We start from the raw sequence: 12,428 nt of genomic DNA on the forward strand, positions 1-12,428 counted from the left end.
CAGTTTCATCAAGACAAGTCGAAGGGCAGAAAGGAGTCATAGAAAAGTATTTACTATCTGAGGTATGAGAAATTTACCGTGGAAAATTGACATTTTGATGAAAATCGGGCTTTGATGAGTCCACAATGCAGTAATTATGGTAATTATGTGATCCTATGGTTGCCCTGCCTCTTGGTTACTATATTCATCATATGAGTGGATGCAAAGATAACCACAACCCATCTATAGTAAGTTTCCCTCTCCTAGTTCTAATGGGGTGGAATTTCATTTAAAACACTGAAATCTATCACTAAAGATAGGTATCTGGAAAAAAAAAATCTAGAACAGAGTAGTAATTTCATTTTATGCCTGCCCAGAAAAAGGCACCAACACGGTTACAGGCAGCAGATTAACCTTCTGATGTAGAAAATAAACTAAGAAGTGAGTCAATACACAATTTCTTCACAGGTTTCCTTCTATGATGTAACATCCCTCAACTTAGGAAACAAAAGCAACCACTACCATACTTGAAGATGAAAGTACTCTTTTTTTGCTTCCATCTAAAAGAAGCCACACCTTTGATAAAAAAGTGTGAAATGAAGTGAGTCAGCAATATGAATTCAAACACTGTGGGGAAATTAAGATGCCTATTAGTATGAAAACATTCCTTTCACCAGGTACTCTCATTCTGAGAAAAAAAAAATCCTGGCTTTCAAAGACTGTTTTATCTTAATTCTGGAGGAGCCTAAAAGAGACAACATATATATAAACTTGACCAAGGCTCCATACTCACTTGGGCACCATGAGCCCCTGATGGCCCCTTATTCCCTTTCACGAATAAGTAAGTAAAACTACTGGGTTTTGCCTCTTTGTTTTCCTCTATTCTCAAATTTTTAAAAATAATTCATTTTTGCTTATTAAAAATACATATTCATCACATATCTATACCTTTTAATACCTTTTAATTAATTAATTTAATACCTTTTAATTCACCCTAATTCTATGAAAAACAAAGGGATTTTACCTCTATTGTTTTCCATTTTTAAAAACACTGAACAATTAAATATATATCCACTGTTACTTTTTAGTAGTAATATTAGAAAATATTAGTAAAGATACTGATCATATAAATCTAATCATATAAACAGCTTTCACCAACCATGCATGATACATATTACTTTGCCTTTCACTTTCACTTACATTTACTCTCAAAAAGTCCTCAGAAAAGTTTCTGAAACACTTTTTTACTTGAATGTTCTGTATGCCCACCTTACGTAAAGTTAATCTCAAGGGTCAGATGCTGTAATAGGCAGGGATGACTTCCCCAGAAGAAGGTATCTAAGCTCTAAACTATTTCTGAAAGATCAATGCTTACACATGCAAGTATCTCTCAGAGGACCTAGGATTTCATATTCAGTGTAGGCTCAATGTCATGAAGTCAACTTAAAGTAACATTTTACAACATTAAACACATTTAGAACATAAAAAACATCCACCTCCTACTGTCAGAAGTTACACTGATGATCTTCCTTAGACTTTAGACGTGCAATTAAAAAAAAAAATTAAAAGTATTCTTTTAAAAGCACACTGCAGTTTCAGGACCTTTAATGCAGCAGAGTGCAAAGTCACAGTCAGGACAGGGGCCAAGTTTCCTTCAACCTAGAAAAAGCCAAAAGCTCTACCAAAATATTAAATTAAGATACCATTTCACTGTTCCATCAAACTTCCCAGTCAAAAAAAATCACATTCTTATCACACTTCAAATGCACAATATACTTTATATAAATGTTACTTATGTAGGCCAATAACACTTTGCATGGGCAGATCACTCTCTGCCACTTACAAAGTGATGTCATTTTCATATCTGATTTAAGCTTCACAAATACACCATCAAGTATGGTAATTGACTATTATGTACAATGTACACATGGAAACAAGACAGAGTCACAAATCATGTGCTCAACATCATTAAATATCCTGATTCCCAATCCAATGCTCTTTTTACAGTAATTTCATCATGATGGTAGTATGAACTAGACAGAAGGTTTTTGGGATAGTGATTTATGGATAAATACTAAAGAAAAATTAGATTTCTGACTTCCTGTAGTGAAGGAGGAAAATCTTTGACTCACTTTATTCATTTTTAATACTTACTCCAAAAAACCTACTGGCCCTTAAACAAAGTTTCCACACATCAGATGTCCTAAAAAAAAAAAAGAAAGAAAGAAAGAAAGAAAGAAAATTCCTAAACTTACCACTTACTTCCAATCCTTCCCACATTATAGGGCTAAATTTCATCTTAGAACCCAAATTGAGAAACTTTTTTCAAATTTATCTGGTGCAGTATATTGGACATGACCTTTGAAATACACTAATATCTCTAATTTGTTTTAATCTAGTCAAAACTGTAAAACTGCCAGCAAGGAAGTTCTTTAAAATGTAAGTTATCACATACATTATGGCAACTTCCTCACCTAACCACACATAAACATGCAAACAATCCAGCCTCTAGTAGTTCTGCATTGTTAGATGAGTCTGCATTTTCTGTTTTAAAATATCCTGGGCTTAACAGGCCTTGCTGCTGTGTCCATGTTCTTTAACATGTCAGAAACTATTGCTCTAGGATCTTAGCAGTTCATACTTACCTAGCTTTTTTAAATCTTTATTTAACTTAAATAAGAATGCAACTACACAATCGGGACTACAGTACTGTGTAACAAGTTAGTAAATCAAACATGTTCATCAAATATGTTTCTTATACCCTGTAAATGGACTCAAATATCTAGTAAGATACTGAGCTAACACAACAGACAATATATACAAAATTAAAAGATACAAAATAGCAAAAAGGAATTGAAACTTGAGGAAGCAAAGCTTCAAAGAAAACAAAATATGAATACTATAGCTTAAAAAACAAAAAAAGCTTTAGAATGGATATTGTATTAAGACTTAATGGATACTTGGGAATTGGGGCTTAACCTCAATTTTTCAGGACTGATAATTGCAAAAATACATAGAATATTCCTACAGAAGACCAATGTGAACCTTTCTTTGGACAGAAAACAAAATGTGGGCTAAATAATATGCTTCCTACCCATTCATATCCAACATATCAATAACAGAAAATAAAAGTAAGCACAATCCAAAATATCAGTACCATATAAAACATGGTACTCAATGTGATTTAATGAAAACAAGCTTTAAAAGTCCACATTTCATCACTGCTTAACTTCTTTATTTCCACTGGAAATAAATTTAAATTTAAAATTCTCCTATCTCTAGATCTTTTAAGATTAATATGCCCATCTTTTGTCACCTGATAGACTTACAGGAATAATCAACATTGCACTGCCTTAACTAAAGACTAAGCACTTTTGTCCTTGATTTTACCATGCAAAATGAAAATAGATTAAAGTGAGACATGCAGATACTAAGAATTATTGTTATAACTGGTTTTTTTTTCCTTTTTAATCCAACAAATGCATTTCTTACCCCTTCCAGACAAATAATTGAGGTTTAACTTGTTATTTATATAATCTGTGGATGCAGTAACAGGGTCTCTGTGTAGGTTCTTTGTTGTTTTTCGTTTGTTTTTTAAAGCAGTGTTTAAAGGACCTATTGAACTGCTGCACCTGTATCCTTTTTTTTAAAATTAAGTTCCTTTCCTTGGAAAATTTGGAAAATACCAGAAAATATAAAGAAAAAGCCATTTATGGTTTCACCATCTGATCACTTTTATAACTATCTTTTGAGTTTATTTTTAGTAGACATGATCAGTTCTGGTTCTATAGTTTCATTTACAAAATCAGAATTATACCATTTTCTAACTTGTTTTCACTTCAAAAGTATTTCCCACACCCCTGAATATTATTTAAGAATGGTTTTTATTTAGTAACTTCTTTAATTAGGATATTATCCTTCGCTTAAAGGGTTAAAATTACGCATTAAAATAATACCCTTGCTTTCTCCTATCCCTTCACCTTTATGATGAGAACTCAGCAAAGAATAGTAAACCATTGACACTAGCGTCCAAGGTGTGATAAACTGTATCCCCCTGAAAAATGTAGGACCTAATAAGATTCAAACCTTAAACCAAAAATATGAAGCGCTAACAGAGACAGTTCAAGCACTATCCAATGGAGGTAACCTTACTGGAGGAGGCAAATCTAAAAGTCGCAGGACTCAAGCAGTTACCTCTTCTAGCTATAAGAAAGCGCCACTTCGTTTTTAAATAAATTGTGAAGCAGTGCAAACTTCACCCACTCAACGAACTACCATAATTGACTGAGTTCGTTAAAATTGCCTCTCCCAATGGCAGAGCTGGATTCATCAAACAAAGATAAATATGTAGAGCACACGAGGAACTGTGTGGACAGCTGCTTCAGAGAAGTTATCGATTAAGAAGTGGGCCGGGTAAGGCGGAAAACGATAAGGAAGGGGATCTGATCATTATCAGCCTGGCGTATAAGCAGCAATCTCAGCTGCATTATTTAATATTTAATCCTCCTATTCCTGGCATCACGGGGCTCAAACGTCACCAAAAGAGATGGGCCGGCTGAAAAAAACCGGCCGGGTGACGCACATAACATCTTACCATATGGATTCTCATCAAAACCAAGAAGAGCCCAAGCCAGCCTTGTGAAAGAAGAAGGGTGCCCCCGGCCATCAGCTCCCCCAATCCCCTAGTACGCCGCTCTGGTTCGCAAGCAGGGATCGGAGGGTGCAAGACCTCCCGACCCTACGCCTCAGCGCCCGGCTTAAGACCACCCTTGCACCAACCAGCTCCCGCCCGGAGTCAGTCCCAGCCTGGGCAGCCCCAGCCTGGGCAGCCTCTGCCAGAGCAGCCCCTGCCTCAGAGAAGACACAGCCTCTGCCTCCGCCACACAACTCAACAGCGGACAGGGCCCCGACAGGCGGCCGAGACTCCTCTCCCGGGGTCCCAACCAGCCCAGGGCCATACCTGAACGGGCAGCGCCACCTCCGCCCGACTGTGTTGACTGTCGCGGTGGCGGCGGTCACAGCTCCGAGCACAGTGACGCCTCACTTAAAAACAACAACCTGCTCGCAGGCGTCCGCAGCCGGGAGGCGGCGGCCGGCAGGGCGCCGCAGCGCATGCCGGGACTCGTAGTCCCTCCCGAGCCTCATGTAGGGCACGGGAGGAGGGAAGAACTACGACTCCCGAAGAGGAGCGCAGCCGGCCGGGAATCGGCCGCAGGAAGCTAGGCAGGGCGACTACGATCCTCACAACATCCGGGCCCCGGCGCGAAAGCGGCTCCGCGGCCGGTTGCTATGGAGACTACCACTCCAAAGGATTCGCGGTTTCACCCGGAGGGCGGCTCCCTGGATTAGGCGGATTAGTAGATCCCGATTGATCTAGCGAACGGTTCATATTCTCTGCGGCTTTAATTGGATGTAGTAGAAAGGCATCTACTCTGCGCGCTCCCGGGTCTTCTTGCTATCCGCTGCCGGAGAAGACTGCGTTTGCCGAATAATAAAGAAGATACCGAGAATGACCGAGTACGACTGGGTGGGTTTGGGCAGAGGGCTGAATGTTTTTGACAGTTGGTATTCCTCGCTATAAATTTGGGCACCACGCACCGCCACTCGCCCCACCCCCAAGAAACACCTTTCTAGACAACCACTGAGCCACACAGACGTAAATGCATCGCGTTGAGCCAGAGTTGCCTCTGGAAGTATGAAATGACTGGGGATGGTGTGCAACTGCGGTGATGGCTTTAAATGAGAAAAACGTACCTTGTTAATTTTACATTTTCTTACACTGCCTTGTTCAAAAAGGATAGGAGGGAAAAAAAGAATAATACAGTGCGCTTGTATTCACTTTTGATGGAAACGTAGAAAGTTAAGGTTTAGGGTTAAACAAGGTTCTGTCCCCCAATGTGGCAAAAAAAAAAAGATAAAAGCATTAACAAGAATGATGGGCCTGAGCAGAAACAAAAAGGTGCCTCAAAATTACACTTTGGGAGGGTTTTTTGCTTTTGGTGTCGGTATAGTTAACATCACCTGTGACACAACATCAAAAAAAAAAAAAACGATTTTTAACTTTAAAATTACAGCTCCCATAAAGAGCATTTTTATTATCTCAATGATTTCTTCTTATTTATCTTTTTAAAATGTGTACATGTTTATAAGGAAGAAGTCTGAAAAACCCCAGTGGATTGACTTTCTCTAATTCCAGGGGAGCCTGAAAATTACATTAGTGGTTTTTACCACTAATACGATCTCTTTGTAGATTTTTATTCCTTTCAAGGCACTTTCACAGTCCAATTTTTTAAGACTCTCAATTTTAGAAGAATCATTTACACTTTTAATTAACCTTTTAATCCTTAAGTAAATAATATTTGCTGATCCTGTGTGTAACCTGGTAGAGCACTTAAAATAATCCTTCTATTGTTCTTTGTATAAGGCTGTTTTGTTTTTAATTGTATCTAATTTGAACTCCACATTTTAAGAATATCAGATTTGAAGAGGGTGAAACCCAAATAAGGAAACTGCAGTAACCTATGACATAAAGTAAAAGAATGAGTATTTTAGTTCTAACTATGTAACAATTATCCTGGAAGTCAAAAAGATTCATGGTAGACCCTAACATTTCCTGATTGTGTGGTACAAATTATGCCAACAAAGTTTATCAGTTAATTTCTCTTCTGTTTCGACTAGATTTGATTTACTGTAATTCTAACTTTTTGAAGAACCTCCATACTGTTTTCCAGACTGGCTGCACCAGCTTGCATTCCCACCAACAGTGTAAAAGGGTCCCCCTTTCTCCATATCCTCACTAACATCTGTCATTTCCTGACTCATTAATTTAAGCCATTCTGACCGGTGTGAGGTGGTATCTCATTGTGGTTTTGATTTGTATTTCCCTGATGCCGAGTGATGTGGAGCATCTTTTCATGTGTCTGTTGGCCATTTGGATGTCTTCTTTGAAGAACTGTCTGTTCATGCCTTCTGCCCATTTCTTGATTGGATTATTTGTTCATTGGATGTTGAATTTGATAAGTGCTTTGTTTTGTTTTGTTTTTAGATTTTGGATACTAGCCCTTTATCTGGTAAGACATTTGCTGGTATCTTTTCCCATTCTATCCGTTGTCTTTTGGTTTTGTCGACTGTTTACTTTGCTGTGCAAAAGCTTTTTATCTTGATGAAGTTCCAACAGTTCATTTTTGCTTTTGTTTCCTTTGCCTTTGGAACATTTCTAGCAAAAGGTTGCTGGGGCTGCAGTCACAGAGTTTGCTGCCTGTGTTCTCCTCTAGGATTTTGATGGGTTCCTGTCTCACATTTAGGTCTTTCATCCATTCTGAGTCTATTTTTGTGTATGGTATAAGAAAATGGTCCAGTTTCATTCTTCTGCATGTGGCTGTCCAATTTTCCCAATACTAGTTGTTGAAGAGACTGTCTTTTTCCTTTGGATGGTCTTTTCTGCTTTGTTGAAGATTAGTTGACCATAGAGTTGAGGGTCCATTTCTGGGTTTTCTGTTCTGTTCCATTGATCTATGTGTCTGTTTTTGTGCCAATACCATACTGTCTTGATGATTATAGCTTTGTAATAGAGCTTGAAGCCCAGAATTGTGATGCCACCAGCTTTGGTCTTCTTTTTCAACATACCTCTGGCTATTCAGGGTCTTTTATGGTTCCATACAAATTTTAGGATTATTTATTCCAGCAGCTCTGTGAAAAGAGTTGATGGTATTTTGGTGGGGGTTGCATTGAATGTGTAGATTGCTCTAGGTAGCATAGACATTTTAACAATATTTGTTTCTCTAATCCATGAGCATGGAATTTTTTTCCATTTCTTTGTTTCTTCCTCAATTTCTTTCATGAGTGTTCTATAGTTTTCTGAATACAGATCCTTTGCCTCTTTGGTTAGGTTTATTCCTAGGTATCTTATGGTTTTTGGTGCAATTATAAATGGGATTGCTTCCCTAATTTCCCTTTCTTCTGTCTCATCGTTAGTATATAGAAATCCAACTAATTTCTGTACATTGATTTTATGTCCTGCCATATTGTTAAATTCCTGTATGAGTGCTAACAATTTTGAGATGGAGTCTTTTGAGTTTTCCACATAGAGTATCATGTCATCTGTGCAGAGTGAGAATTTGACTTCTTTGCTGATTTGGATGCCCTTTATTTCTTTTTGTTGTTTGATTGCTGAGGCTAGGACTTCTAGTACTAGGTTGAACAATAGCGATGATAGTGTTCCTCCTGTGTTCCTAACCTTAGGGGAAAAGCTCTCAGTTTTTCCCTGTTGAGATTAATATTCACTGTGGGCTTTTCATATATGGCTTTTATGATATTGAGGTATGTTCCCTCTATCCCTACACTCTAAAGAGTTTTAATCAAGAAAGGATGCTGTACTTTGTCAGATGTTTTTCTGCATTATTAAGAGGATCATATGGTTCTTGTCCTTTTATTAACATAGTATATCGCACTGATTGATTTGCAGATGTTGAATCACCCTTGCAGCCCAGGAATAAATCCTACTTGTTTGTGGTGAATAATCCTTTTAATGCATTGTTGGATCCTATTGGCTAGGATCTTGGTGAAAATTTTGGCATCCATGTTCATTAGGGATATTGGTCTATAATTCTCCTTTTTGCTGAGGTCTTTGGTTTTGGAATCAAGGCAATGCTGGCCTCATACAATGAGTTTGGAAGTGTTCCTCCCATTTCTATTTTTTGAAACAGCCTCAGAAGATTAGGTATTACTCCTTCTTTAAATACTGGATAGAATTCCTCTGGGAAGCCATCAGGCCCTGGACTCTTGTTTGTTGGGAGATTTTTGATTACTGCTTCAATTTCCTTGCTGCTTATGGATCTGTTCAGGTTTTCTATTTCTTCCTGTTTCAATTTCAGAAGGTTTAATGTCTCTAGTAATGTATCCATTTCTACCAGATTGCCTACTTTGTTGGCATATAGTTGCTCTTAATATGTTCTTAAAATTGTTTGTATTTCTTCAGTGTTGGTTGTGACCTCTCCTCTTTCATTCATGATTTTATTTATTTGGGTCCTTTCTCTTTTGTTTTTGATAAGCCTGGCCAGGGGTTTATCAGTCTTCCAAAGAACCAGCTCCTAGTTAAGTTGATCTGTTCTACTGTTCTTTTGGTTTCTATTTCAGTGATTTCTGCTCTAATCTTTATTAATTCTCTTCTCCTGCTGGGTTTAGGCTTTATTTGCTGTTCTTTCTCCAGCTCCTTTAGGTCTAAGGTCAGGTTGTGTATTTGAGACCTCTCTTGTTTCTTAAGAAAGGCTTGCATTGCCATATACTTCCCTCTTAGGATCGCTGTTGCAGCATCCCAAAGGTTTTGAGCAGGTTTTTTTTTTTTCATTTTCATTTATTTCTATGAATTTTTTAAATTCTTCTTTAATTTCCTGGTTGACTGATTCATTCTTTAGTAGGATGCTCTTTAACCTCAATGTATTTGTTTTCTTCCAAATTTCCTCTTGTGATTAAGTTCAAGTTTCAACAGCATTGTGGTCTGAAAATATGCAGCGAATGATCCCAGTCTTTTTTTACCAGTTGAGACCTGATTTGTGACCCAATATGTGATCTGTTCTGGAGGATGTTCCATGTGTACTCAAGAAGAATGTACACTCTATTCCTTTTGGATGAAATGCTCTTAATATATCTGTGAAGTCCATTTGGTCCACTGTGTTATTCAAAGCCCTGTTTCCTTATTGATCTTCTATTTAGATGATCTGTCCATTGCAGTGAGAGTAGTGTTAAAATATGTGTAGTGTGTATATATATTCATATTTTTAATTTGTATATTAAAAATTGTAGTAAATTGCACCACCAGCTACCCAAGTGTTTGTCCAGAAACCTAGTCTTCATCCTTGATCTGTCCATCTTCATCACCACCCCCTTTCAATCAATCACCAGACCCTGTGAATTCTACTCCCAAAATATATTTCAAATTTGTTTACTTATTTCCCTCTCTACACCACCACCCAACTACAGATCATTGTCATCAGTTACTTGGACTGCTATAGCTTCTTTCTACATCCATTCAAGACCCTGACAGCAGCCAAAGAATCATAGTAAAACTTGTTACTTAACGGCATGCATCTCCTTAAAACACTTTAATAACTTTCCATTGCTTTTACCATAAAGATCCAAATTTTTAACAGAGTCAACAAGATTCTTCAGGATCTGGCCCCTGCCCTTCTATTCTCATCTCAAATTTTCACCCTAACTTACTTGACTTTGGCCATGCTGAGTTTTTCTTTATTCCCATTTCTAACTTTTCCTGGCCTTCCAGTCTTAGATTCAATGACACTTCACTAGAGTGGCCTTTCTTAGCCCCCATAGTAGGTTAGAACCCCCTATAAATTTTCATAAATAGCTTATATATTTTTTCCTCCATAGCACTTACCACAATTATAATTACTAGTCGTGTAATTATTTACTTAATGGTTATGCCCACAATGCTAAAATCTCTGAATGTTTATCTCATTCTCTTCTCATTCTAGAATTCGGCAGTATGTCCTTTTCTAACTATGACTTCTTGCAGATCTTCTCTATGATTTACAAATGTTTTATAAATTCTCATGATTCCAGTACAGGATTTAAAACCTTTCTTATACATACTTTTGATAAGTTTACTTTGTACAGATATTATGTCATTTATGAGAACTAGCCACTGCCCTCAATAGAACAGAATTCCTGTAAAAGTGAAGTGGACATGCTAAACTTTTTGTTTTCTTCCAGGTTTATTGAGATATAATTGACATATAACAGTGTGTAAGTTTAAGATGTATTACATGATTTCTTGTATGTATGCATTGTGAAATGATTACCACAATAAGATTAGCACATTCATCACCTCACATAATTAAAGTTATTTTTGTGGTGAGAACATTTAAAATCTACTCTCTAGCAACTTTCAAGTATATAATAAAGTATTGGTAACTATACTTATCATGCTGTACATTAGATCCCTTGAACTTATTCTTCTTATAACTGGAAGTTTGTACTCATTGACCAACATCTTTCCATTTCCCTCATCCCCTGGAAATCATCATTCTTCTGTTTCAATGAGTTTGACTTTAAAAATTTTAGATTCATATATATGTGAGATTCTCGTATTCTTTGTCTGACTTAGTTCACTTAGCATAACGCCCTCCATGTTGTCTGAAATGGGAGGACTTCCTTCTTTTTTATGGATGATTAATACTTATGTATGTATATATACATGAGAATATAGTACACTACATCTTTATCCATTCTTCCATTAATGGACACATAGATTGTTTCCATATCTTTGCTATTATTGTGAGTAGTGCTGCAACGAACATGGGGGTGCAGACATCCCTTTGAGATAGTGATTTAACTTCATTTGGGCATATACCCAAAACTGGGTATATGGTAATGGATCATATGGTAATACTAATTATAATTTTCTGAGGAATCTCCATAGTTTTCTATAGTGACTGCACCAGTTTGCATTCCCACAAACAGTGCACAAGGGTTTCCTTTTCTTCACATCCTCGCCAACACTTGTTATTTGACACAAGCCATTCTAATACAGGCATGAGGTTGTATGTACCTCATTGTGGTTTTAATTTGCTTTTCTCTGATCATTAATGATGTTGAACAACTTCTCATGTTCCTGGTGGCTATTTGTCATCTTGTCTGGAAACATGTCTATTCAGATCCTCTGCTCATTTTTAATCAGGTTATGTTTTGTTATTGCATTGTATGAATTCCTTGTATATTTTGGATACTAATCCCTTATCAATATGGTTTGCAAATATTTTCTCCCATTCTGTAGGTTGTCTCTTCATTCTGTTGATTACTTCTTTTTCTGTGCAGAAGCTTTTCAGTTTGATGCAGTCTCACTTGTTATTTTTGCTTTTGTTGCTTATGCTTTTGGTGTCATATCCAAAAAATTTATGCCAAGAACATCACAGAGCTTTCCCCCTGTGTTCTTTTCTAGGAGCTTTGTGCTTTCAGGTCTTACATTTAAGTCTTTAATTCATTTTGAGTTAATTTTTGTGAGTGGTATGACAGGGTTGGTGCTAATTTTAATTTTTTTCCCAAAATTTTATAATTGAGAATGATTTGATATGTTTATATTTTAGGACAAGAAATGTGCTTCAGCTTCAAATTCAGGAACAGAAGTGAAACCTGAACAAGTTCCTCCTTGTGTGAATCCTGGCAATCCTGTGTTTTCATGTATGTTGGACCCAAAGACACTCTATACAACTACCTCACTATCAAAACCTAAGATGATTATGTATAAAACCAATTCAAGTAATTATGGTGAATTTTTACCTAAGCCACAGTTTTTTCCCTGCAATTATACTCCAAGAGACCAAGTATTTTCAAACCATATCAGAGCTACTGGATTTTATCAAAATAACTCTCTAAACACTACACCTGATAGAACCAGAACCCTTGATTTTCCTAATTTTCAACGTACTCTATGA

The 12,428-nt window shown here is 37.0% G+C and overlaps 2 protein-coding genes across 3 annotated transcripts in view; one reads left to right on the forward strand and one right to left on the reverse strand.

Moving 5' to 3' along the window:
- Window positions 1-5,096, reverse strand: part of CCPG1 (cell cycle progression 1) — a 39,388-nt gene extending 34,292 nt beyond the window's left edge. The window contains exon 1 of one of the 2 annotated variants that reach the window (XM_080807684.1): window positions 4,940-5,081. The gene's annotated coding sequence lies outside the window, so the exon portion shown is untranslated. Of the gene's footprint in view, window positions 1-4,939 lie in introns of both variants that reach the window. The other variant, XM_080807685.1, reaches the window with a different exon arrangement.
- Window positions 5,097-5,488: 392 nt separating this feature from the next.
- On the forward strand, window positions 5,489-12,428 carry PIERCE2 (piercer of microtubule wall 2; the record flags this gene model as incomplete). Its single annotated transcript, XM_080808485.1, has 2 exons — window positions 5,489-5,506; window positions 12,081-12,428. The coding sequence occupies 2 exons, from the start codon at window positions 5,489-5,491 to the stop codon at window positions 12,426-12,428; spliced, it is 366 nt and encodes a 121-aa protein (XP_080664611.1).

Source organism: Martes martes, assembly GCF_963455335.1.
Source record: "Martes martes genome assembly, chromosome: 7".
Taxonomy (NCBI): domain Eukaryota; kingdom Metazoa; phylum Chordata; class Mammalia; order Carnivora; family Mustelidae; genus Martes; species Martes martes.